Source organism: Mycothermus thermophilus, assembly GCF_041956435.1.
Source record: "Mycothermus thermophilus strain CBS 625.91 unplaced genomic scaffold VTJ04scaffold_3, whole genome shotgun sequence".
Taxonomy (NCBI): Eukaryota; Fungi; Ascomycota; class Sordariomycetes; order Sordariales; family Chaetomiaceae; genus Mycothermus; species Mycothermus thermophilus.
Genome location: NW_027191429.1, coordinates 2,960,637 through 2,983,362, shown reverse-complemented (window position 1 = coordinate 2,983,362; position 22,726 = coordinate 2,960,637). Strand labels below are relative to the sequence as shown.

General features: G+C 55.7%; 8 protein-coding genes across 8 annotated transcripts; 4 read left to right on the top strand and 4 right to left on the bottom strand.

The window, feature by feature from the left end:
- Positions 1-617: 617 nt before the first annotated feature.
- Positions 618-2,143, top strand: VTJ04DRAFT_5226 (uncharacterized protein; the record flags this gene model as incomplete). Its single annotated transcript, XM_069363319.1, has 2 exons — positions 618-1,066; positions 1,114-2,143. The coding sequence occupies 2 exons, from the start codon at positions 618-620 to the stop codon at positions 2,141-2,143; spliced, it is 1,479 nt and encodes a 492-aa protein (XP_069220177.1).
- Positions 2,144-3,609: 1,466 nt separating this feature from the next.
- On the top strand, positions 3,610-5,742 carry VTJ04DRAFT_5225 (uncharacterized protein; the record flags this gene model as incomplete). Its single annotated transcript, XM_069363318.1, has 3 exons — positions 3,610-3,683; positions 3,886-5,162; positions 5,228-5,742. 3 exons carry the CDS (start codon positions 3,610-3,612, stop codon positions 5,740-5,742), a joined length of 1,866 nt encoding a protein of 621 aa, XP_069220176.1.
- Positions 5,743-6,910: 1,168 nt separating this feature from the next.
- VTJ04DRAFT_5224 (uncharacterized protein) lies at positions 6,911-8,488 on the top strand (the record flags this gene model as incomplete). Its single annotated transcript, XM_069363317.1, has 3 exons — positions 6,911-7,376; positions 7,512-8,175; positions 8,278-8,488. 3 exons carry the CDS (start codon positions 6,911-6,913, stop codon positions 8,486-8,488), a joined length of 1,341 nt encoding a protein of 446 aa, XP_069220175.1.
- A 515-nt stretch (positions 8,489-9,003) lies between these two features.
- On the bottom strand, positions 9,004-10,480 carry VTJ04DRAFT_5223 (uncharacterized protein; the record flags this gene model as incomplete). The annotated part of the gene is made up of 2 exons (XM_069363316.1): positions 9,004-9,909; positions 9,971-10,480. The coding sequence occupies 2 exons, from the start codon at positions 10,478-10,480 to the stop codon at positions 9,004-9,006; spliced, it is 1,416 nt and encodes a 471-aa protein (XP_069220174.1).
- A 2,126-nt stretch (positions 10,481-12,606) lies between these two features.
- Positions 12,607-13,412, top strand: VTJ04DRAFT_5222 (uncharacterized protein; the record flags this gene model as incomplete). The annotated part of the gene is made up of 2 exons (XM_069363315.1): positions 12,607-12,685; positions 13,162-13,412. 2 exons carry the CDS (start codon positions 12,607-12,609, stop codon positions 13,410-13,412), a joined length of 330 nt encoding a protein of 109 aa, XP_069220173.1.
- Positions 13,413-13,502: 90 nt separating this feature from the next.
- Positions 13,503-14,568, bottom strand: VTJ04DRAFT_5221 (uncharacterized protein; the record flags this gene model as incomplete). Its single annotated transcript, XM_069363314.1, has 4 exons — positions 13,503-13,684; positions 13,758-13,908; positions 13,969-14,057; positions 14,283-14,568. The coding sequence occupies 4 exons, from the start codon at positions 14,566-14,568 to the stop codon at positions 13,503-13,505; spliced, it is 708 nt and encodes a 235-aa protein (XP_069220172.1).
- A 795-nt stretch (positions 14,569-15,363) lies between these two features.
- On the bottom strand, positions 15,364-19,053 carry VTJ04DRAFT_5220 (uncharacterized protein; the record flags this gene model as incomplete). Its single annotated transcript, XM_069363313.1, has 3 exons — positions 15,364-15,663; positions 15,739-18,898; positions 18,959-19,053. The coding sequence occupies 3 exons, from the start codon at positions 19,051-19,053 to the stop codon at positions 15,364-15,366; spliced, it is 3,555 nt and encodes a 1,184-aa protein (XP_069220171.1).
- Positions 19,054-19,733: 680 nt separating this feature from the next.
- On the bottom strand, positions 19,734-21,281 carry VTJ04DRAFT_5219 (uncharacterized protein; the record flags this gene model as incomplete). Its single annotated transcript, XM_069363311.1, has 2 exons — positions 19,734-20,522; positions 20,856-21,281. 2 exons carry the CDS (start codon positions 21,279-21,281, stop codon positions 19,734-19,736), a joined length of 1,215 nt encoding a protein of 404 aa, XP_069220170.1.
- Positions 21,282-22,726: the final 1,445 nt, after the last annotated feature.

Here is a 22,726-nt window from a genome sequence, read left to right as displayed (position 1 = left end):
TCCATCGCATTTTACGAGTGGTTTGAAGGGCCCCTCAGACTCACCATCTGTTGTCACAACCCCCATGGCCTTCTACCAAAAGAGCAATGAGATTTTCGGAAGCAACGGTTGAAAAATTCATCACGAGCCCAAAAGGCCTCAGGAAGTGGGTGTACTAAGCCCCGAGTTCTTTCGATGATCAAGTCGTCAAGACATCAGAAACACGTCATCGCCGTCCGAACTCAAACCAACATTTCATCCTCATCTCTGCACGAGCGTGGTCAACGAGAGAGGTCTGTGTGCAAGGTCTGTCAACAACGTTGATAAAGCAATCCATCTCCAAACAGCCATTCAAACCCAACGATAATCACAAACAACAACATCCAACCTAACTCACCACCAGCAGGCTTTGTTGGTTCGAACTCATCAACGCCATCTCGTACTTGGTGTCTCTCGATGTTTCTCATCAGTTATCACTTGCAGTCATCGAATCGACGAACCTTGTGAAGAAGCGGAGTCTTTTTCGTCACCTCTGCATCACCAACCGCGCACCATTAGCACCGAGCAACACCAAGCCTCACATCAACCACCATCTCCGTCCATTCTCATTCACATCATTCACAAATCAACCACCCAATATGGAGCAGAACAACAACGCCAGGAACGTCCGGCCGCCGACGCCACCACCCAGTCCGCCTCCACAGATCCAGGGACCGGATGTTATTGCTTGGGTCCCCTGGAGCCTGTTCTCCCCATACCAAACAAAGACGTCAAGCAAGCCTCATGTGCCAGACAAGATTCCAGAACTTCATGGCTGGAAGGAAGCCCCCCTATATGACCCAACATACTACGAAGGGCCATCACAGGGGCAACATTTTCCCACAGGCAAACTCAAGATTAGCGACCAAGCACGGCGGGAGCTTGAGAATCTGTTCCATGAACAGGCAGCCGAGAAGATGCGCAACCACTGGGATCGCTGGGAGATATATTGGCAGATCTGGTCCCACCAGATGCCGGTGGCCGCGGGATATATTGCCCCAAATTCAGGTCAACATTACATCCCCCCTGAGCTCTACCTCAACAAGCAGTTTGCTATTTACTTCTTTCCCCGTCCCGACCTCACCCGTCAGGAAGTCAAGAAGATGGATGCCGGGGGACGTCCCCTCATGGATCGGCCGATATATTTTGGAAGTTCTGGTTCAACATGCACGGCGGCCGGCCGCCGCTCCAGCGGTACAACGGGCTGGCAACGCCCACAAGGATCTGGGATTGTCCTTGGCTCGAGGTGCAGGACGACATGAAATACACGGTGGAGCATCACTCTGCGATGTGTTCCCGACTAGCCAACCTAGAGCAGAGGGTCGCAAATATCTACAGAATCAGGTCGGAGCGGTCGACTCTCCAAGGGCGCGTCAATGGCGAATATGAAGAGTACCTGGAGCGCTACGCACCAGATCCCGGCGAGGGCCGGCACACGTACCGCCAGCTCGGGCTGCAGATGGGGCATTTGTACCGGTCCATCTTCATGATAGTGGACTGCTGGAAGTATCCGCCGGATCCCCCGGACCCTGATGAGTGGAAGTCTAGAGACTTTCGGCCCCTTCTCGACATTCAGACGACGACACACGAAGCCATCAAGGGGAGAGAGCCATTCACGATGGCTAACGAGACCCCTGCAGAAGAGTGGCGAGAGTGGTGGACAGCGCGCCAGACCGTGCTGCTGGTCCTGACGGAGGGCAACAAGCAGCTCAGCGCTCCCATCAGTTTCCAGCCTCTCTTTGACGCCGGGCGCGTGCTGCCCCTCGACCGCGAAGACTTGTGCTTTGCCTCGTGCAGCCCCAGATCCAGGACGTGGGAGTGGCTGGTCCGGGTTCGACTCGACCATGCGCTCGAGTTCATTCACGATTTGATCCGGAGAGAAGAGGACGCGCTGGACCATGTCCGATACCGTTCCGAGGCCCTCAGACGAGAGCTCGATGACATGTGCGGCTCATGGATTGCGTCTGTCGTGAAACACGCCCAGCAGGTCGGTCCTGACAACGACATAAATGTATGGAAGGCCACGCGCAGAGCCCGGGCTAGGGAAAGTGGACAAGCGTTTGACGTGAAGCAGGTGGTGCCCGACTGGATGTTCTTGCAACGACCTGGTTACGGATCTCGATGATTTTGAGTGCAAGTGTGAGGTCGCGAGATGATTTGTGATCCAAATTCTTTGCCGGGGTTTGGCGGGGAGGTTCGCATGTATATATGTACAGAGTAGTTCAGATAGTTACTTATCCTGTAAGTCGGTAGAGACATGACTTTCCGAGGTTTTGATTGTTATGATTGCGCATCCTACAAGTACAGCGACTGGGCATTTCTTGGTGTTGACATGAGAGTGAGATGGATCGATGCAGGCCCGGGTCGGGTTGCCAGCCAATATCAATACCCAAATCTACTGACACACGACCGACTCATCTTCCAGAACCACCCCTCACGTTCGAGGACACATCCTCTTCCTCACATCCAGAGCAAGCCCCGGACTGCAATGAAAAGGTGGTTCGCGTCATCCGGAGGCAGTGTAATACCGGAGACACTAGCCCAGCGGCATGGGCAAGCCCAGAGGCCGACCGGGCGGTGACAAAAATTAATTTAATCCATAAATCTACTCCGTAGAGTAGTTTCAGAGATTAAACTGAAAAGAACAGATACTACACTTGATCTAAGCCAAAAGGCAAAGAGAGCTGAGAAAGAAAGAAGAAAAAAGTCCAAAAATTTGGGAGGGGAGCCGCGCTTAAATAGAAAAATTTAGATGGTCCGTGCACCCCTGCAACCGCCCACTTGGTCTGTGCACGCTTGCAACCAGGGGGTGCACGGACCAGCAGTCGGGTGCCCAGACCAGGTCACTGTGGCTGAGACCGCCACAATGAAGCCAGTGTGGCGGTGCGCCCATGACATGAGTGTCTGTTTCCAAATCAGGCAGTTTATTTGGGTTCGCCCTTTTCACCCATTGGAACGGACATTGCAACAACGTACATCGTTACTAGAGTTTTTGTAGTGTAGAGAAATAAGAAGAAGAAAGGAACGAGGTGCAAAAAAGGAACAAAATGCAAAGAATCCAACCGAAATATCCACACTTGCATCGTCACTTTTAAGCTGACCTTTATGCCCAGGTGAAATGGAACGTGGGCGATTTCGTTCATGCCTTGTCAGAACAAATTGGATACCTTCCGTGAAACGGTGGCCAACACAAACAATGTGAGGTCTTCCACGTTCACGTCACTGGCAAACATGATAATGAGAAGCGCGAAAGACGCCATCGTAACAAGGCGACATTGCCATCTCTTTCTTGGGGTCACCAAGCAATGAACGTGCATTCCATTATCTTGAACTCGAGGAAGCGCATCTTTGGAACACAGAATCTTTCTTCTTCTATGGTTTTCATCACAAAGCCGGTCTACCCTTTTAAGCGGAGTTATCAACCATATATGGCCATCCCAGACATACGATGATGTCTGCTCCTCTGGGATTTCCGAGATGGCAATCCGCATCACACGACTACGTCCAGATAAGAGTCTTCCTAGGAAGAAGTAATACCGGATATTTGACCTTCAGACACGCCTTGAAACCTGTGCTCTCCCCACAATCGCCATGCCTCATCCAGATATGACCCCGCATTGGGAAGGCCGTTATGCCGCCAAGTTACGAAGAAGACGCTTATCCAGGTAGTTTGTACCTCGTTCTCCTCTCCTTCGGATCGACAAAAGGCTAATCTCTGGCTCGACGCGATCCCAGCATTGCCCGCGGCACACACACCCCTGGCTCTGTGTCTGAAATTTCAGAGTCAAGCCGCGAGACTCCATCCAAGCAAGGAACTACTGTACTCCCTCACATTTTGAGAGACGCTAGCTTTACTCCCTGGTACAGGCCCGGCATCGATGATCTCCTAAGGCCGACCCCAGCTACCCACTATTCCGTCCTTTCCCCTAAGCCTTCCTCAGACTCCCAGACTTCCTCGTGCACTATCAACGATACATCTCCAGCAGTCACTCCAGCCACCGACACCTCGTGGACATCCACCCTCTCTGCGGCAGCCAGCCATGAGTGTTCCGACAACCACAGCAACGCTTCCGGGGCAGGGGATGCCTGCTGCTCCCCGCCTCAAACGAGGGTCATGCGTTCGCCTTCTGAACTTGAGGCGCCCTCTGGGGCTTCAATGCCTGACTATCTCGAAGATGAAGCAACACTCTCAAGCGACGATGCACCGTCCGCTGATGATGGCAACGCCGATCTTACTTTGACCATCCGTCTCGGCGAGGCATCGCGCACCCTACAGGCCGCCACAGCAGTTGTGTCGGCCTTCAACGCGTGGATGCAAGCACGCGCTCGTGGTGGAAACGGTAACGAGCTCGGCAATCCCTGCTCACTCGTCACCGTCGAGTTCATCCCCGCCTCGGAAGGTCATACAAAAGACGCACTCAACATCGACCTGTCTCGTCTCATCCCGCACGCCGCCACACCAGCTGGTTTTGCGGCTGCCCATCCTGCTGCTACATACCCTCCAAGAGGGGAACTCGACGCGCACTTGGATGCACTGCAGGAGCTGCTGGATGTGATGCATATCCACTGGAACCGCAATGGACATCAAGCGGCCGGGGGCGATGGCGACGAGGTTGTCAGCAACAACTACGCCGCTGAAGATGGAGAGGAAGGGGAGGTGCCAGAGGACGGTGAGACGCGCAGCAACAGCAACAGCATCGGACAACACGACGAGAATGAGGAGCCGCTGCTGAGCATCACCACCCTCTGGCGCCTCGGTGGGCTCAAGAACGGTCTCGGCCTCGATGAGCGCTGGATCTCGTGGATGCGGTACAAGTGCATGGGTCGGTTCGTGAAGACGCTGGGCTCGGTGTGGGACGGGATTGGAACCGGTTGGCCGCCGCGATCGCGAGCGAGGAATGCCTCTGGCGCTGGGAACTCTTGGAGGATGCAGGAAGATCAGTGCGAGGAAGCCGACGAGCTGGTGATGGAGCGAGCGCTGAATGTGTGTCTTGTTTTTGGCTGGGACGAGGAGTATTGCGCGTTGGCGGAGCGATTGGTGTATGTCTGCGCGGTGGAAGAGGATCCGGCGACGGGGGAGAGGTTTCTTACCAAGCCCGATGGGGAGAGAGTCGCTGTGAACGTTTGTGGGAGGAAGCCGGTCGGTGAGTGAACTGACCCCAAGATCTTTCTTGTCCAGAACTTGCTGACCCGATTCCCACCATCGCAGTCGCGATCCTCCAAGCACGCGATCAAATAATCCCTCGCCTATTGAAGACGGCAAGAGACTCGCTCTGCAGTTGGACCAGGCGCATCGGCCAGAACCCGTGTCAGAACGACACATGCAATGCCAACCGCATCGCGGCGCTCAATACCTTTCTAGCGTTTTCCAGCCTGTACCCCGGCCGGGAGGACAAACTCGAACGATCTCTGCGAGAGATCCTCGACAGCCTGCGGTATATCACGGCGTCTGACGTTGAGCTGAGAAGTTTGGCAATGGGAGAGGCAAAGTGTGACACCGGCCCCTATTGTCCGACTCGTCCATTCGACCCTGCTGCTGCGATCGCCGTCCCCGCAGAGCAGATCCCAGACTGGGCGGTGCGGCTGCGCGAGATGTATGGGGGAGCGTGTGTCAAGTGCAATAACTTCTCGGCCACGAGCATGCTTTTCCCTCTGATGGATTTGCTGAGCGATCTCTGCGCGGAGATCGAGGACCTGCTTGGGAGTACTATCAGCTTCCATTGATGGGACGCGCTCTGCCGTATGATTTTCCTCGAGATGGCTTCACTTGCTGAGGAGGCGGTGATGATGATGAAGAAGGGGGGAGAGGGGGAGGGGAGTCACCTAGGTCTTGCTCAGGTTTTGGATGGCTGGTTGAAGTTTGCGTTGGGAAATAAAAGTTCACCTAGAAATGGTAATTCTGGATAATGTGACACAGGTGACAGGTTCAGTTCTCTGGAGGAGACAGATGTCTGAACTCGAGTTACCTCGGGAAACTACCTGATGGATGGCGTCCGGCTTGACTATCAGTGCACCTGAATGAGACTACTTTAGCACTCTCATTCCCTTGCCCAGGCCCTGTATCTTCATTCTCTTAATATTTTACCCAATATTCTTACTATCTCTTTTTTTTTTTATTTCCTTCTTTTTTCTTTTCTTTTTTTTTCCTTCCATTTTCCCTTCCTTTTTCCTTCCTTCCTCTGGAGCGCCAGAGTTCAACTGCGGATAACTACCTCAGGCACCTACCTACCTGTTGCAGTTGAGTCACATCTCAGGCGGTCCCTCACACCTCACCATATCCGGACGTTCCTGCGAGGGAATTACATACGGAGCGGTAGGTATGTGTTCCACATTCTGATTATGTTGGGTGCTTTGGTTCCCGTAGCGGAAGCGAAAGGTTCTCTCCCCAGGCTGGCGATGACTGCTGCTTGACAAGGGGATCGGAGACGAATGTGTCATCCGGCGAGATTTCTTGGCTTGATAGTAGTTTGTCACCGTATGAAGGGCCTACGCCGTATGGACCACTCCGTACCTCTCTACTTACTTCATAGTCTTCTGCTCTCCCCGTTTCATTCTCCCCCCACGCAGAGGACGCTAAATACCAACGATTTCGTCGTCCAAGCCTGTTCCCTGAATTTTTTTTGGTGAGTTGGGATTCAAGAAATAAAGGAGGCTGTTGTTTCTTCCCTCAACCTTCCGATCTCCCTCAAACGCTCCGAAGTGAACAAGTGGGAGATAAGCTAGGACCCACTCCTCGAATTGGCCACTGACATCTCGGCGCCGACGCCGACACGGGGGTACCTCAGGTATCAACACTCAGCTCTCCCTCTACTCTCCTCATCCCACACCCCGCCATCGTGCGACATTTCGGCCATCATCCCGAACGACAGCGACGGTGTAGCGTACCGGCTCAATGGCCATCACCCAGATCCCCGGCGCCAGCCCTGAGCAGCCGGCCGCAGCGGCAGCGGACCCCGCGCCCGCCCATGCGCCGGCAACTCCATCCGCTGCTCCCGCTGTCGCCCCCGCCGCTCCAGCCGGCTCGTCATGGCATCACCACTCCCTGTCCGACGCCTCCACCGCCACCGTCGATATTGAAGCCTGGACCGTCGCCGCGCTGCAGTCGCTCAACATTGCCCCCGTCGCGCGCGGCACCGGCGGCGCACTGTCGATCGCACTCGATGATGAAGCCGGCGCATCTTCGGCGGCGGCCGCGGGGCTGAAGCTTCGCGGTGTGAAGTTTGGCGCAGATGGTGAAGAGCAAGAGGACGGCTCGCGCCGCTTGCGCCGGACCCCGTCCCGCCGTGACAGCTTGCGCAAAAGGGAGAGTTTGCTGATGGGCAAAGAGGGAAGCAGACAGCGGAGGAGGTGGGAGAACGGTATGCCCTCCTCACAACCAACACGTGCCACCATACCTTGATATCGTCGTAGACGTGGACCAGTTCAACTAACCACTCTCCCTTCTCCCCGCGCCTCGCGCGCGCGCCGTCGAAATTACACACCCATCGCAACAGACCACCTCGTGCACGTCCCCAACGTCGTCCCTCCCCTCCCGTCCGACTTCCAGATTCACCCCACCCACCGCGTCCTCCCGCCCGTGCCGTACCAGCTGGCGCAGTACTGGGACGTCGGCGGGCTGCGCGAGCGTGTCGAGGCAAGGAAAGAGGAAGAGAAACAGCGCCGGTTGTATGGCAGCGGCAGCAGCAAAGGCAAAGGGAAGGGGAAGCGCAGCAAGGCCGTCGCCGGTCGCGGCGAGGCCTCGAACGCCCAGGAGAAGGAGGCTGTCGGCGATGCTGCTGCCGTCGCTTCTACCGCTGTTTCTACCCGCTATCAGCAGCACCACCTCAACCGCGTCCCGCGCGACCTGCGCGCCACGGTCAAGCGCACGCCCGCCGCGCGCGAGTGGCTGCGCGCTCTGGAGCAGCCGGTCAGGGAGTTTGTCGTGCGGTGCGGGCTAGCTTCGGCGGCGGCGCCGGACAACAATAACAAGAGTGATGGCGAGAGCGACATGGTCACGGAGGATGAGGAGATTGTTTTTGTCGGCCGGAATGGGAGCATGCGGGACGGGAAGCCGCCGAGGGATGAGAGAGGGGACAGTTCCAAGACGAGGTCGGGTGCGGGTGGTGCTACTGGCGGGATGGTGCTGGAGGTGGAAGAGGGTGGCGGTGGTGCTTTTCAGTACGTTTTATCATTTCCCCCTTTCTTGCATTCTCATCGTCTTCTGTTTACATTTCCTTTTGATATTATGTTGGAAACATACGCTAACACCACCTCTCCTAGGCGCTGGCTCACCCACTCCATCTCGGACTACTACGGCCTCGACTCTAAGTCGGTCACGGTGGGCAATCCGGCGCGCCGCGTCGTCTACGTGGCCGTCAAGCAGCAGAAGCCTCCATCCAAGAGCCCCAAGAATAAGCTGCAGCCGGCTTCTCGGCACACGGAGAAGCAGCAGGCTGTGCTGCCACCGCCGCTGTGGGAGATGTTGTTTTGAGAGGGTCGTGGTCGTTGGGGTGAGAGGATGGTTTGGCAACTAATGGTAAGTTGGATAGTTTGAAGCAGCAGCTTGGTTGAAGCAGAGAGATCACCATGTCAGATTGGTCGTCGTTTGCATTCCAGCATGACATTGCATAGGTACAACTAGACTGCAACAGGTCAAGCATCCATACTCTGCAATTATGCTAGAATCTCTCCCTAGCGCCCCTCTGAAACCCCAAGTGTTGCTGTTCAGGTGTGATGATCGCGTCCATCCAAGCCCCTGGGTTTGAACACTGACCCGACACCACATCACGTCGGACACACGAAGCCATCTCACTACGGAACAGTCAGGGCCAACTTGAGGGCTTTCAACTTTTTTTTTCTTCGTTTCACAAGCAACTAGGCAATCTGAAGAAAACCGTCCCGCCGTAACTCCATCATGACATTGACAAAGAATAGTAACATGTTTTACATCCATGATTCATCATCCACATCCCCCTTCATTCCCACACTCGTTTTTCCTTGCTCCCCTTAAGCAGACACACCCAGAACCGAGTTAAACGCATCCGCCGCAGCCTGCCCGCTCTGAGCCGCCGCCGCAGCCGCCGCCTGCTGGCAAGCCTCCACCGTCTCCTCAGGCGCCTTGCAGCTGCTCTCCAGCCGCTGGCACGTAAAGTCGGCAATAATGCGAATGTTCAGCGCCGAGCCGTGATTGAAGTCAGCCTGGTTCGCCGACTGGAAGCTGGCCTCCTTACGCCCATCCAGACCGACCGCAAACCGGATCGCGGGGCTGCCGCAGCTGCCAAAGTCCAGGCCCTGACGAGCGCGCAGCTTGTCAAACCCGCCATCGACGCTGCGCCGGCGGCGGAGGTTGTTGGCGGCCCGGCACTGCTGCAGCTGCTCCTCGCACTGGCCGACGCCGCCGGAGATTTGGCCGCTGTTGGCCGCGTTGGCGCACTGGTTCTTTTGCACGTCGCACGAGCGCGACAGGGCGGCCGCGGCGTTGAGAAAGGTGGCGCCGTTGACGGAGAAGGGGCGGTTGGACGCCGGGTCCGAGATGACGGGCGGGGCGGGGGCACCGAGGGCGCCGGAGAAGGACTGGATGTTGACGGTGCCGGTGGGGGCGTCGTTGTTGTTGTCGTTGCCATTGTCATTGTTGTCGTTACCGTTGCCATTGTCGACGTTGTTGTCATTGCCAACATCACCACCAGCATTGTCGTCACCGGGGTCGACGATGCACGCGTCCTCATCACCATTGTCATCGCCGTTGTCGACACCATTGTCGACACCGTTGCCGTTGTCGCCCGTGATGTCAGCCACGGCGGCGAGGATCTCCTCCTCGGTCACGGCCGGGGTGAGGAGGTTGAGAGTGAAGATGCAACCAACCGGGTCATCCGGGTCGTTGCAAGTCCTGCCCCTGGCGGTCGGGTCACCGATCTACAACATCGTCAGTTCAACAGATCACCGGAAAAGGGGCTTGTGAAGAGCTGTAACTTACCTCACCAGGAGGGAACGTAGCACTGCGCAGCGCCAGCAAGGGATCCGCACCGATCGAAGCCAGCGAGCGCGCCACCGCGAGCTCAACCTCGCGGTTCACCACCGCCTCGGGCGACGCGGCGTCCTGGTGCTGCTGGATGGCCGCGATCTCGGGGTTGACGGCGGTCTCGTTGCAGAGCACGCTGGCGAGACCGACCTGGAGGGTGTTCCTCTCCAGAGCACGATACCGGATGGCGGCGATCTGGCCCTCGAGATCACCGGCCGCCTTGGCGTTGGTGAAGGCCTGGTCGGCAATGATTTGCTGCAGGCAGTCCAGGTTCTGGACGTTGGGGGCGCCTTCGGCGGCGGCGGCGTTGCCCAGCAGACCAAAGACGGCGTCGACGATGCCGAGCGGGTTGTTGAGCTGGAGCATCTCCTGAGTCTTGCGCACGTCCTCCTCGTGCGAGTGCTCCTGCGGCACGGCGGCCAGGGCGGCGCCGGCCAGGGAGAGAAGAGCCGTTGTGTACTTCATTGTGTTTTTTATTCAAGAAGCGATCGACGCGTTGTTGGGAAAGAAGGAAAGGAGAGGACCCGGCCTCGTGAAGAATCAAAGATCAGAACTTAAAAGAGTGTCAAGAAGGTCAGAAAAGAAACAGTTCTCAGAACCGAAAAGAATGGAAAGAGAAGTTGGAAACGGCGTGGTGAGAGAGCAAAACCAAAACCCGTCCTCGGAGAGAGACTGCCGACTTATATGTTGATCATGCTCCCCTCGGCACTAGTGTGGGCTGCCTGGTTGACATGGTTTCGAAGCAGCGGCGGCGGGCGTCTCATGATGGACATGGGCATGGATCATGTCACGGCAATCCGAGGGGACGTCGGGCGGGAGCTAGCCTCAACCAGGGCGAAGCTGTCACCATGTCTCCGCCGTTCCGCGGCGTCTGGCCCGTTCCCCTGGATGAGGGAGACCGGATCGACTGAAATCCGGAACGATGATGGACATCAAGGTTCGTGCTACCATGCTTGGCGAGGAGGGGTGTCTCTCGTGGGGGAACCCAGGCCTGCTGCCCGTTTGGATAGACGCCCGCTTTGACGCGGCTCTGGGGGATGTGATGCAGCAGACCATGGTGCAGTCGGGACGGGGAATGGGAGGTGCCCGAGATCCAACGGTCTATGGTTACCAACTAACCATGATCTTAGCAGGAGACTTGGGGTCCTAAGAAAATGGGACTGATGAGGTCCTCCGTATCTAAGTTTCGTAGAGGGTTGGCAAGAATAGCACCAGAGGAGAGTCGACGACTCTCGCTGTACATGCCACCTCGAGCATCCATCCGCCCAGCGTCAACATCTTCTCTCACCCCATCTCTCCCCACGACCTCTTCCAGATCGCCATCCTCCCACGCCCATCTTCATCATCCCAACTCTCCCGTTCCTGCCAAGTCGGGCACTGTCATCTCGCCGAAGCGCCACTCTGCCGTTCAACAAGCCGTTACCCGGGGGTTGAGACAGCGGCGAGCTTCCCGAGCCTCGTTTGGCAGGCCAACGAACGATAACTTCAACCATGACGTCCACACTTCCCTCGTGTTGTGCGTGGAGTTGGAGGGGCGGGCGGGAAAGCCATCCAGGAAGCTGCATGAGATCAGACGAGACATGGCACAGGGGCACGTCTCAGCATTTTGTTGGCGGCCGGCCGAAGGAGCCGCATGCAAGCTTAACGGGTGCTAACGGCAGGCCTAGACACCGTTGGGAACCAATCATGTCGCGGGGCCGAGCCCGGATGCTGCCGGCGATCTGGGGTGGCACGGGCCTGGTCAGGGGGTGTCGATTCAAGAGAGACAAACCGCCAGCGTCGTTTAGAACTTCCGCCAACCACAGCGCGTTCGGAGAATTCTCTAAACACAAGTGAAGAATACAAGAGGCTCCTGGCGGTTGCTCGTTAACGAAGAACTGACATGTGTCTGTGGTTTGCGAATACGTGAGAAAACAATCCGACCTGTTGGGAGGATTTCGCAATGCCAGAACAACTCGTATACATCCCGCGGTTGAGTCTTGCTGAGAACTGGACCGATTGATCCTGTTGCTATGCTCTAATTGATATCTTGAAACATGTCTCCTTCGAGCACGGCCAAGCAGCCGCCGTATCTCGAAACACCACACTCAGGACATCAAGGACAGCAACAGCGAAACGGCAGGACAAGCCGTGGGGGCTGCAGTACGACGTAGGACACTCTCAAGAAACTAAAATCCAGCCCAAACAATTCCTACCCAGTGACAAATGAACGGGGCCTCAAAACACACAACCTGCCGCGTACGGGTATACGCAGGACATAAGCTGTGGTACACTCCGTAGTATCGCCGAGAGGGAGTGAAATGAGCAAACAATATTCATCCTCTCACCGTATAACACCCCTCTCATATCCCCAATACCTACTCACAATGATCTCCCCAAGGTCTCAACCAAGCACTCAACTCACCTAGATAACATTCCCCTCTAATCCTCTAATCTTGGATGAATATCCACCACTCACCACAACCACCATCCGACCTCTCCACGGCGATCAACACCCAAGGGTATGATCGACACATAAAACCTCACCCCATAATTCTCACCAGGCCCGTTCACTTCACACAACCTGTCTGTCATAAGCTGCTTCACATCATATGAGCACCCGTCACAACCGCTCCGGGACATATAAGATCGCCATCTTCATGGCCCACCTCCTCGGTCAAGTTCGGCGAGGTGAACCGGTGGTGGGTGGACGTTGACACACAGTTGACAGGGTCTTTCGGCTCCGTGATCCGAGGTTGGACTCTGGTTGGTGGGAGTATTAGTATTGTCGAACACATCCTATAGAAGGGGGCATGATTATCCGGCATTTGGTCCTGTCCTGTCTTGGGTTGTCATGGTTTCGAGCTGGGCGACTCTTGTTCCTGCCTCGACCATTGTTCAGAGGAGGAGGGAGGAAAGACACTAGCAAGCGGGATAGCGTTTCATATCGACTCTCATCACGCCCATCTTCATCCCAAGGCTCCTTTTCCTCTTCCTGACAGCCCGACGTGCATAGGAGATCACGACTTGACACACAAACACTACGGCATGCCGCGCCACGCCGACATCCCAACTTAAACTCCCACATCCATACCACTCCCAGCCTCTCAGCACCTCGCTTTATACAATGTCTATTCCACCAATCCAAGTCTAAGACCTGGCAAAAGCCAAAGAGAACAAGAAAGGGAATGTATGCGTTGGCCCAAGCTCTCAGCAGCGACGCGCGGCGACGGCAAGCAAGCATCAGGCTGTTTTACTCCGCAGGGTGTATCGATCTATAAACGGCGCTGAAGCAACCCGAGATGGGATCAATGCGACGATGAACAACGACGCTCTCCCTGCCTCCTCCTCTCTCTTGGCCCAGCCCGGAATAAATATATCCCCCCTCCTCTCTTTCCATCCCCAATACTGTACATAGTACAACCTCCCCTACCTCCCCCCTTCCCTGCTACATACACCGGCCGCGTCCTTCCTTATTGTTGGTTCATTGTTGCTCGGCTGGTGTCGTTTAACCAACAACCAGCTTGTTGTCATCGGTGATTTCGTACTGGGGGATCTCGAGGTTCAGAGGGGCGGGGCCTTTCCTGATGCGGCCCGAGATGTCGTAGTGAGAACCGTGGCAGGGGCAGAACCAACCGCCAAAGTCGCCGGCCTCGCCGATGGGCACGCAACCAAGGTGTGTGCAGACGCCTATGACATGGTATATCAGCAAAACCGTGCTCTTCTCCCACCCAGTCAGTCCCCTGTGTTTCGTTCCACATACCCAGCATGACCAGCCACTCGGGCTTCTTGACGCGCTGCTCGTCGGTCTCGGGGTGCCTTAATGAGGCAACGTTGACGTTGTTGGCCTCCTCGATCTCTTCGGCGGTGCGGTGGCGGATGAAGACGGGCTTGCCGCGCCACTTGATGATGACCTATAGGTTGTGGGTTAATAACCACTCCAATGGTTGACTTCAACACCGAAAACTACTCACGTTCTTGCCCTCGGGAATGGCGTTGAGGTCGACCTCGACCTTGGCCATGGCCAAGACGTCAGCCGAAGCGGACATGTTGACGAGGAACTCTGCCATGTATGTCAGCCAACCCGCTCTTCAAGCATATTTCCGCAACCATCACCCCAACTCCCAACACCCAATTCCCCCAATCACCACCTCCTTTCCACCCCAATCCAATCCAATCCAATCCCACCAACCTATCCTCTCCCCAACCAACCACTCCCACCTCCCCCAAACCCAAACACTCAAGCCAACCAAACCAAACCGAAACCAAACCAAACCAAACCACTCACCATGAATCGTATTCTTCGCCCCCGCCGCCGTGATGGCGCCCATGGTCCCGACCATAAAGTACGAATACAGCGCGTTCTTGCCGGCCGGCGCCTTGGACATGTACTTGGAAAAGTCCGGGGTCTTGGTGGTGCTGGGCTCGCCCTTGACGAAGGGGCTCTGGTACGTCGACGAGGCGGCCAGGGCCGGGGTCGTCGTGCTGACGGCGCGGACGGCCTGCGTCGTCGTCGTGGGCAGCCGGGCGGCGGAGCGCGCGAGGGCGCGGGGGAGGGTTTGGAGGGGCGCCATTTTGAGTGAATGTAAGCTAGGTGTTATTTTCGCGGTTTTTTGGCTTTTTGGTTTTCGAAGATCGGGACCGGGCGGGGAGATTAGTTGGTCGGTCGGTCCGCTGCAGCTGCTGCTCCGGTCGGAAGAAAAAAAAAAGGAAGGGATCGAGCAATTGGGTCTTGTCCTGTGCTCGGTCGGGGGCGGTGGTTGTCGAGGTTAGAGCGGAGAAGGTCCGGTCGGTCTTGTTGGGTTGTTGTCCCGCTGCGTGGACTGAGGTTTTTCAGGACTGCGGCTCGTTAAGTTAGCAGGTTTCCATGCCACCACCACACTCTTTCCCCGGGGTCAGGCCCGTTCCCACATTTCCCGAAGCTCCACGCCCGCTCAGGATTGGCCCGAGGGGCGCCGGAACAGCACATGGCGGCCTGAGGCATCAAGATTCTGGCAAATGCAGCGCCTCTGATTGGCTGCACGGCAATCCGGCTTCTCCCGCGGCCCTTGGCAGCCCGCCCGCAGCCCATTGCTCCTCCGAACTTTTTGTGTCAAGCGCTGTATCAGTTCAAGGATCACTATCGCCACGACGAACAGTTGACACCAAAACCTCAGACAAAGAACCCAGAAAAATTATCAATTGGACGCCCTCCGGGAATCTCCAATCGCCCCCGGAAAATTCTATAATCAAACATTCCCATACGCCACATGGCTGAGGCCGAATGCGCCGCCAGGTTCATCCCAGATCTCCCCAGACAAGACAACCACCAAAAAACCATCTATTACTTTGTATCCCATCTCATCCATGTATGACACGAGCAGTCAACATTAATGCATCCGCCTCAACTCCTCCACCAAATTCCGCATATCCTCCACCGAAGGCCCCAATCCCTGGCAAATCGCCTTCTGCATCTCCTCGTCCACATCCAAGAACCTTTCCAGCAGCTCTCCATCCAAGAACCGGAACGGCGCATCCCCCTCGCGCTCCTCGTTCCTAAACGCCCTGAACGCTCGCCACGGCAGGGAGCCGACCGTTTCCACCGCGTCCGCCACCCTGCTCTGGAACCGCAATAGTAGGTCCTGTGCGTGCGGCGCCACAGTGCCGAAGAGGTAGATGCCGCCTTCAACCTGTAGAGGGAAAGTCACAGTCAGTAGGCCGTAGATACACGTAGATTTCATGGAACGAAAAAAGGAGGGGCTTACCGTCCCAAGAAACGCCCTCGGCACAACCACCGCGCCAGGCGTCGTCTCCACCTCGATCTCCCGGATGCGATTCACCATCTCGCCCAAGTTGATCTCGCTCGTAACCTCCATGCGCGTCCTATCCTCCGTCGTAACGCCTTCCAGGTTCCTCCTCAAAACCAACAAATTCCCCTGCGCGTCCGCCTCCAGCCAGCTATCCCCTTCCACATGCGCCACCGCCGTCGCCCAGACGCTCGCCGGGTGGCGCGCGCGCTCAACCAGCTTGGGCGGCGAGGTTCCCGCTTCGCTGGTGCTCCCGGGAACGAACTCGACCAGGGCGAGGGACTTCATTAAGTCGGCGACGACAATGGTCCGGCCGCGCACGATAATCTCCGCCGGGTAACTAGACGGGCGATACGAGACCAGCCGGTCGAGCGAGGCGCTGGTGGAGGAGGTTTCGGTGTACTTGCAGACAACGACGGTTTTGGTCAGGCCCACGACGATGAGCGGCCCAGTGTCGGTATCTGTCGTAGTCGCGGTCATGATCCCATCCCCTTCCATCCCCTCCCCGGAGGGGTTGGTGTCCTCCATGGTGGCTAAGCACCGACATGCGCCCTTGAGCTTGTGATCCAAAATCAAATACGGATTCCTTTCCGCATCGACTCCAAACACCAGCAACCTGCCCCTGGTGTCCATCTCCCCCGGGGCAGGCGCGTAGTCCGGATCCGGCAAGAAACTCGTCCCAACAAGAAACCTCTCTGCTAAATTGCCATACGAATCCCTCAGCTCCGCTCTCACCACACACTCCACCAGCTCGGTATACCCCGGCCCGCCGAGCAGAAACGTCCTCCCAACCCGGTCGAACAGGACCTCATCGACCAGCTTGAACGACGACTGCACCAGCTCCTCACCCGCTTGCAGTTCCCTCTTGACGCATCCCAGCCCAAACACCTTCTCACGCGGTGAGTAGGCGATGCGGCGGACCATCTCGCCCATTACAAGGGGCTTCACATGGGTGCGGCGCTCGCGGTCGATGAGAGCGATGCGGAGCTGCGTTTCGGTCGCCACCGCGATGCAACCGGGAAAGGCATGCGTGTCGAACGGGCAGACGTAGGTCGCCTCGTCGGCTGTGACGGCTGAGTAGACCGTCCGCCCTTCGGCGCTGTAAATAAGGCTGGGATGTTCGGTGGTGGCAAAGATGTTGTAAGTCGTGTTGTCTGGTTGAGGGAGGGGGTGGAGGCGGGCCTGTCGCATGCCGAGCATGACGCGTTTCCGGCCGGAGAAGGACATGTCTTTGGGGTTGATGTTGAAGGTGACGACGTCGCCGTCTTGCATGGCGATGAAGAGGGTTGGGCCGGAGGAGGCCGGGGGGAGGATTTGGACGAGGGCGAGGTCGCGCGGGATGGAGGCGTCATCTTCGGATTTGCGGAGAGATTCACCATGGATGGGCTCGAGGGTGGTGAGGTCGATGATGGAGATGGTTCCGGACGTCCAAAAGCCCACGACGGCCACGCCGCTAAGTTGTGGCGGTACGTGAATGCAGGCGACTTGGTCCTGCTTGCTGATGTCCCGTTGCCCCACGACACGCAGGTTGCTGCCAATGCTCAGGGAAACCAACTCGGTGCCTTCAACAGACACCAACAGCCAGTCCTGGTTAGCTGATGCGCTCACGATGCTCTTAGCTCCGGGAGTCCAAGACGCCATTGCAATCCCGCTCTCAGGATCGAGTAGCGTCACACCAGACGCTGTAACCTGCAGAATATGGCCGCCCATAACGTTCATAACCAAAAGTGTCTGCTGGTTCAGCACCATGCCAGCGAACACCTCCACCTCCTCCACCTCACCCTCCGAGTCGAATCGGAACACGCGAGTCTCCGTCAAGAAGGACACGACCAGCGTATCCGTCTTTCCCGACCCGGCTGACCTTAACGGGAACAAACCCCTACAGTGTTCCAAGTCTGCCAGAATCCCGACGTCCTCCAGCCCAACACCGCTGCGCACGCTGCGCAACGTGCCATCCTTGTGGGCGCCGCTGCAGGTCACGATACGCGCCTGCCCCGAGGAATACTCGTTCGCAAGCTGGCCCTCGTCGCCTCGGTTACCCAGGTCCATGATGGCAAAGTCCAGGATCGGCCCGATGTTGGACATCGTCTGCACAAGCTGGAGGTACTGCCTCGGGTCTTCATTGGCGAGGTCCAGGCGGAACAGCTGGCTGTCGCCGTAATGGGAGGCGACGAAGAGGAGATCGTTGCCCAAATACACAAGGTTGCTGGCACGCGATGTCCGGCCGATGAGGTTGACATCCATGCCCTTCACCACGACGCCCTCCGTATTGAGGGTGAGCAGATGCAGCCCGCCGTAGTCGTCCGCCAGGAAGTAGTGGGTAACGTTGTACTCGGCCCAAGCGACGAATATGGATGCCTCGGTGAGGGCCGACTGCACGGTGTTGTGCGTTACCTCGTCGATGTATAGCAGCTGTGTCTCGCCAACGACAATCAAGCCGCCCAGATGCGCCTTTGCTGACTCTACGTGGCGCACGTTGTGTCGTTTAACTTCATCCTCAACCTTCCGTACCGGTATGAGTATGGATGCGCCCGGGTCCGGGATGTCGATGTCGAGTTGGCGATCGCGAGATGCGTCAAACCGCTCAGCTTCCATGGGCTTGTCCTCCTTGACCAAGTAATATGTTGCCAGCCGCACGGTGCTGGAGTCAGCACGTTCCTGGTACAGGAACGCAATCTGCGGCCGCCCTGTCTCTGTGTAGAGGAAAGTACTGTGCTTGATGAAGAGCTCCGCCACACGAATTTGGTCCAGGCATCTTAGCTCCATGATGGTGGGCTTGCGCGTGCCGAGACCCAATATTGTCAGGACTCCCTCCCACAGGTGCATAACGAGATACCGTCCGGACGGGTCGACCAGAGCACGGTCCTGGCTTTGCGACTCGCGCATGTGGCGCTCACCCGGATCGTTGAGCGGGTTGAGCGTGTCGAATTGTGACGTCTGGGGGTTCCATGCGAGCGTGAAGTAGTGGAACCGGTCGGTTCCGACGAAGAGCAGGTCCGTGGTGGCGTCCTTGGGACGGAGCTTCTGGAGAATGGTGATGATGCCGTTGATTGTCTGGGAGAGGGCGAGCGACAAGGCCCCGTCTTGGAGTCGCCATATCTCGAGTCGGTTGGCTTTGCTGGAGGATTCCTGTGTCAGTTGAGTTATTGTCCCAACTTGTCAATCAGACGCAACGTACGCTAGCACCAAGCTCTCCTCGGTGTCAGAGAAGAGATGGCATTGCAGGGCATGGCGCACACTGCTTGGCCGGTGGATGGGTGCGATGTAGGCCATGGCGACGCGAGACTGGCGACGACTTGACTTGTGGTCACATACGGCACCTTGCGGAAGCTCACTGCAGCTCCGCGCCCTGGCAAAAGTGCAGCTGAGTTCCGCGGTGGTAGTGGTGATGGTGATGCAATTGTGCTGGAAGTCGGAGATAAGATTAAGCTCCAGGGTTGGCGCTGAAGGTCCAGACCCAACCCCGCGATTGCGTCAGTCCAAGCACATCTCGCACTGTACGAGGACGACGTCCATTGTCTTCACATCTTCGTTCCTTTTTTACACATTTTCCTTTTTTCTTCATTTTCTCCTGGTTTTGCTCTCTTTTTTTTCTTTTTTTTTTTCTTTTTTGTTTCTTTTTTTCGTCATTTTTTCTGACTTGTTGTCTTTTGTTTCCCCTGCCCTCTATCTCTTTTCTTTTTCTGTACTACACAAGACTTCTACTAGTAAAAACAACGTACGTTCATTGTTATGTCCGTTCAATAACAGAATATAGATACAAGGCTGCCGTTCAATCCGCCTAATATTTAGCTATTAGGAGCAAGATGTTGATGGGAATGCCACAGATATAGGAGAAAGGTCAACCCAGGAAGTCTCCTTCAGAAATTATCCTCTAGATCAATTGTCCCCTGGGTTCTAGTGATGTACGTAGATCACCGTTCTCTTTCATAGTGAGGATTGTTTCAATCATCTTAATCCCACATCAAAAGCAAGAGAAAACTCGCAATTAGAAAGCCACCAAGGACATATAAAACAATCGCCGTCAACCGCGTAAGCGGTTCGCGATCGCCCTCGCCCAAGCTCTCCGTGCTGCGGAATATCCATAGTATCAGAATGGCGGTAGTAGCACTGCCGATAACAAGATGAGCTCCCCAGCGGAACGCTCTCGACGAGTGGAAGTTGTGCACATCCACTTTGGCGATGGTGGTTTGCATGTACGAGGCACTGGGAATGATGAAGAGAAGAGCCACGGCGTTGCTGACCAACAGCCCGGTCGTACTGTCGTCTGCGTGCCAGGTGATGTCGTAAAGGAGCTTTCCCGTCATGAGGAGGATATGCAGGCATATCTGGGTCAGGATCATGCGCGTGTGGAAGCGCGCCGGTCGTCGGAAATAACAATTTGTTCGGCTCAGCCACTTCGTCAGCAACCGCTCCTGTCCCATGAAATGCTCGTTCTGAGGTAGCCCGTACTCAGGCACCCCGTCCTCAGGTAATGAGATATCTGGGCTGTTCGGCGGAGGGGGAACTGAGATCATACTGATCCGGGTGTCATCATCGTCAGAGAGTAGCCCTTCGCATTCCACAGAAGGGGGCTTCCAATGGTCGGCGAATGTTTTGACAATGACGAGGATGGGCGCAGCGAGGAGCACAGCTGGAAGAACTTGTCCAAAAGTCCAGCCATCTTCGTCCACTTCGGCTGAAGCTTTGGCGTGGAAGAGTTTAATTGTTCCCCAAGTAGCTGACACAATCAGCCAGTAGACCTGGAAACGTTAGCTAGTCTATCCAGGGAGATATTGAGGATGCACAGTGCGCATTAGCACTTGTAGTTGGGTGCTGAGAGGCATCGTCAGATACCGGGAACTTACATCAGACAAGGTAGATGAGAGGAGGTCAACAAAGAGCCGAACTGGGACCAAGATAGGCAGCTGGATATAGAACAAGACCAAGCCTCCGCACCACCATCCATTCGCAACTTTGTTATACAACTGCCAAACGGCGTTCTTGTAATAGTTTGCCCCGAGTTGTCTTAGTTTCGTCGCTCTCTTTGATGACCGTGCGAAGAACTTAATACATCGGCTGATCAAGGTGAATACCAACAGGGCGAGGGACATGAGAACCGTTTGGAAGCCGACCGTCTTCTCAACAGGTACAGACCCTGCCAAGGCATGCCACTCACGCGCCGTGGAGAAGTTGAACAGGCAGATGGCAGGTGATCCTGGGAGTGCCGCGGAAATGTTGTCCCTGGTTGCCCAGTTGAAGAAGATAGTTGGGACGAAACCAGCAATAAGCATGAAAAACAAGAGAATCATGCCGGTTACCCGAATACACATCTCCGTGAACCGCTTATGTAGGTAGCGACGGAGTACAGTGAGGCCTGCCGTGTGGGTGACGTTGGAGAACCATGCCAGGAGGATGACCAGACGGAAATGGTACGCGGAGATTCCCGAGATTCCACAGCGCAGATCGATGAAGCCGCTGATCAGAATACCTAGGCCAGCAAGAAGCTGAGTGTCGCACATGGCGAGGATTGCCTAAGAGTGACAGTTAGCTCATGCAGGTATGTTGAACTTGGAAGAAGATTAGGGTGAAGTCCGTGTCTCTAGGGGCCAGGAGAGAGTGGTAGTTACCTGTTCGCATGCTGCCTCCAAGTCAGCTTTCGTGGGTTTCCACATGAAGGGCCATCTCGGCATCCATTTAAGAGACAGCTTGGCCTTCCTGATGAGATTCAGGACCGTAACATCAATTGGGTTGGGGACCCAGTCCGGGTTGTCGCCATGTTCAGAAAAGGGGTCATGGTTTGGATCGAAGATGAAGATGTAGTGGAAAATAACCAGAAGGACAGTAAGCCATCCGGTCCCTAAAAAGCTTAAAACAACCTATTGCCAGTTTAGTTCTCGGCTGGTAATATTTCTCCAAAAATCTTGAATGGCTTAACATCAAAAGCAACATACTCCGGGGCCTGCTATATCACCGTACGGCTCAAGTTCCCGCTCTCGGGCAGTGAGCGAGCAATCGTATGTGCACGACATGAGGTCGGATGCCAGGTAGCGGATGCATCATCCCTGGGACGTTGAGTTGAAAATATTCTACGTACATCAGCAGTGTCTGCAACGGGAAAGTCACATAATATATGAGCAAATCTTAAAAGAGACTAAGGTACCTAGGCACACACCAACAGTCAAGCTGCGCCGTCACCAACATCATGCGCCTCACCTCTGTCGGCGCTTAGACGGCTAAGCGACCCAGCTTGGCATGGTTTCCTCTCTTCTCTGACGTTACACACACATGTAAGGCTGAGATTCAGCTGCCCTTGTGTAACGGTGGTTGCAGAGTTGCTGTCACAGAAATCACAGAAAGATGGGAGAAGATTCGAACAACAAGACTGGCTCATATATCTAGGTCTGAGATGACCTATCTGAGTCTAAGTTTTATCAGAGCTCTAAAGAGTACAAATAGAAATGGTAGGTACCTATGGGGTAGTGTTCTGGTGTGTCAGCGTGGATGATGTTAAGCGGGATTACAAGGATTCCCGTCTCTAGACGAGAGAGACAAAGTTGAACAGCTTGGACTCCTAATGTCAAGAGTTCGATAAGAAATGGTCAGCAACTTTAGCTTCTTTTGGCCATAAATTAGCCACCAACATGACAGCAACATGTCCATGAAGAACTTCAGCAGGTATCTAACAGTTCCCGAGAAACCGGATGATTGTCTATCCGGCAAGAATACTGAGAGTGCAACCCAGCAGTGCTTCTGGAGAATGCTTCGCCGTGCCGTTCCCCAGCTAGGTCCCAACGTTGTATGTACATCCCAAGCTTCCATTCCGAGCCACAAAATATTATCTCATGTTGTGCATGTTCAAACAACATCACATGGAACTTGGAACACAACCTGAAAGCCAGGAAGGTTGGCGATACTGTTAGATCGTCAGAGGGCTTCCTGGTTGACCCTGAGAACCCGGCTCCCA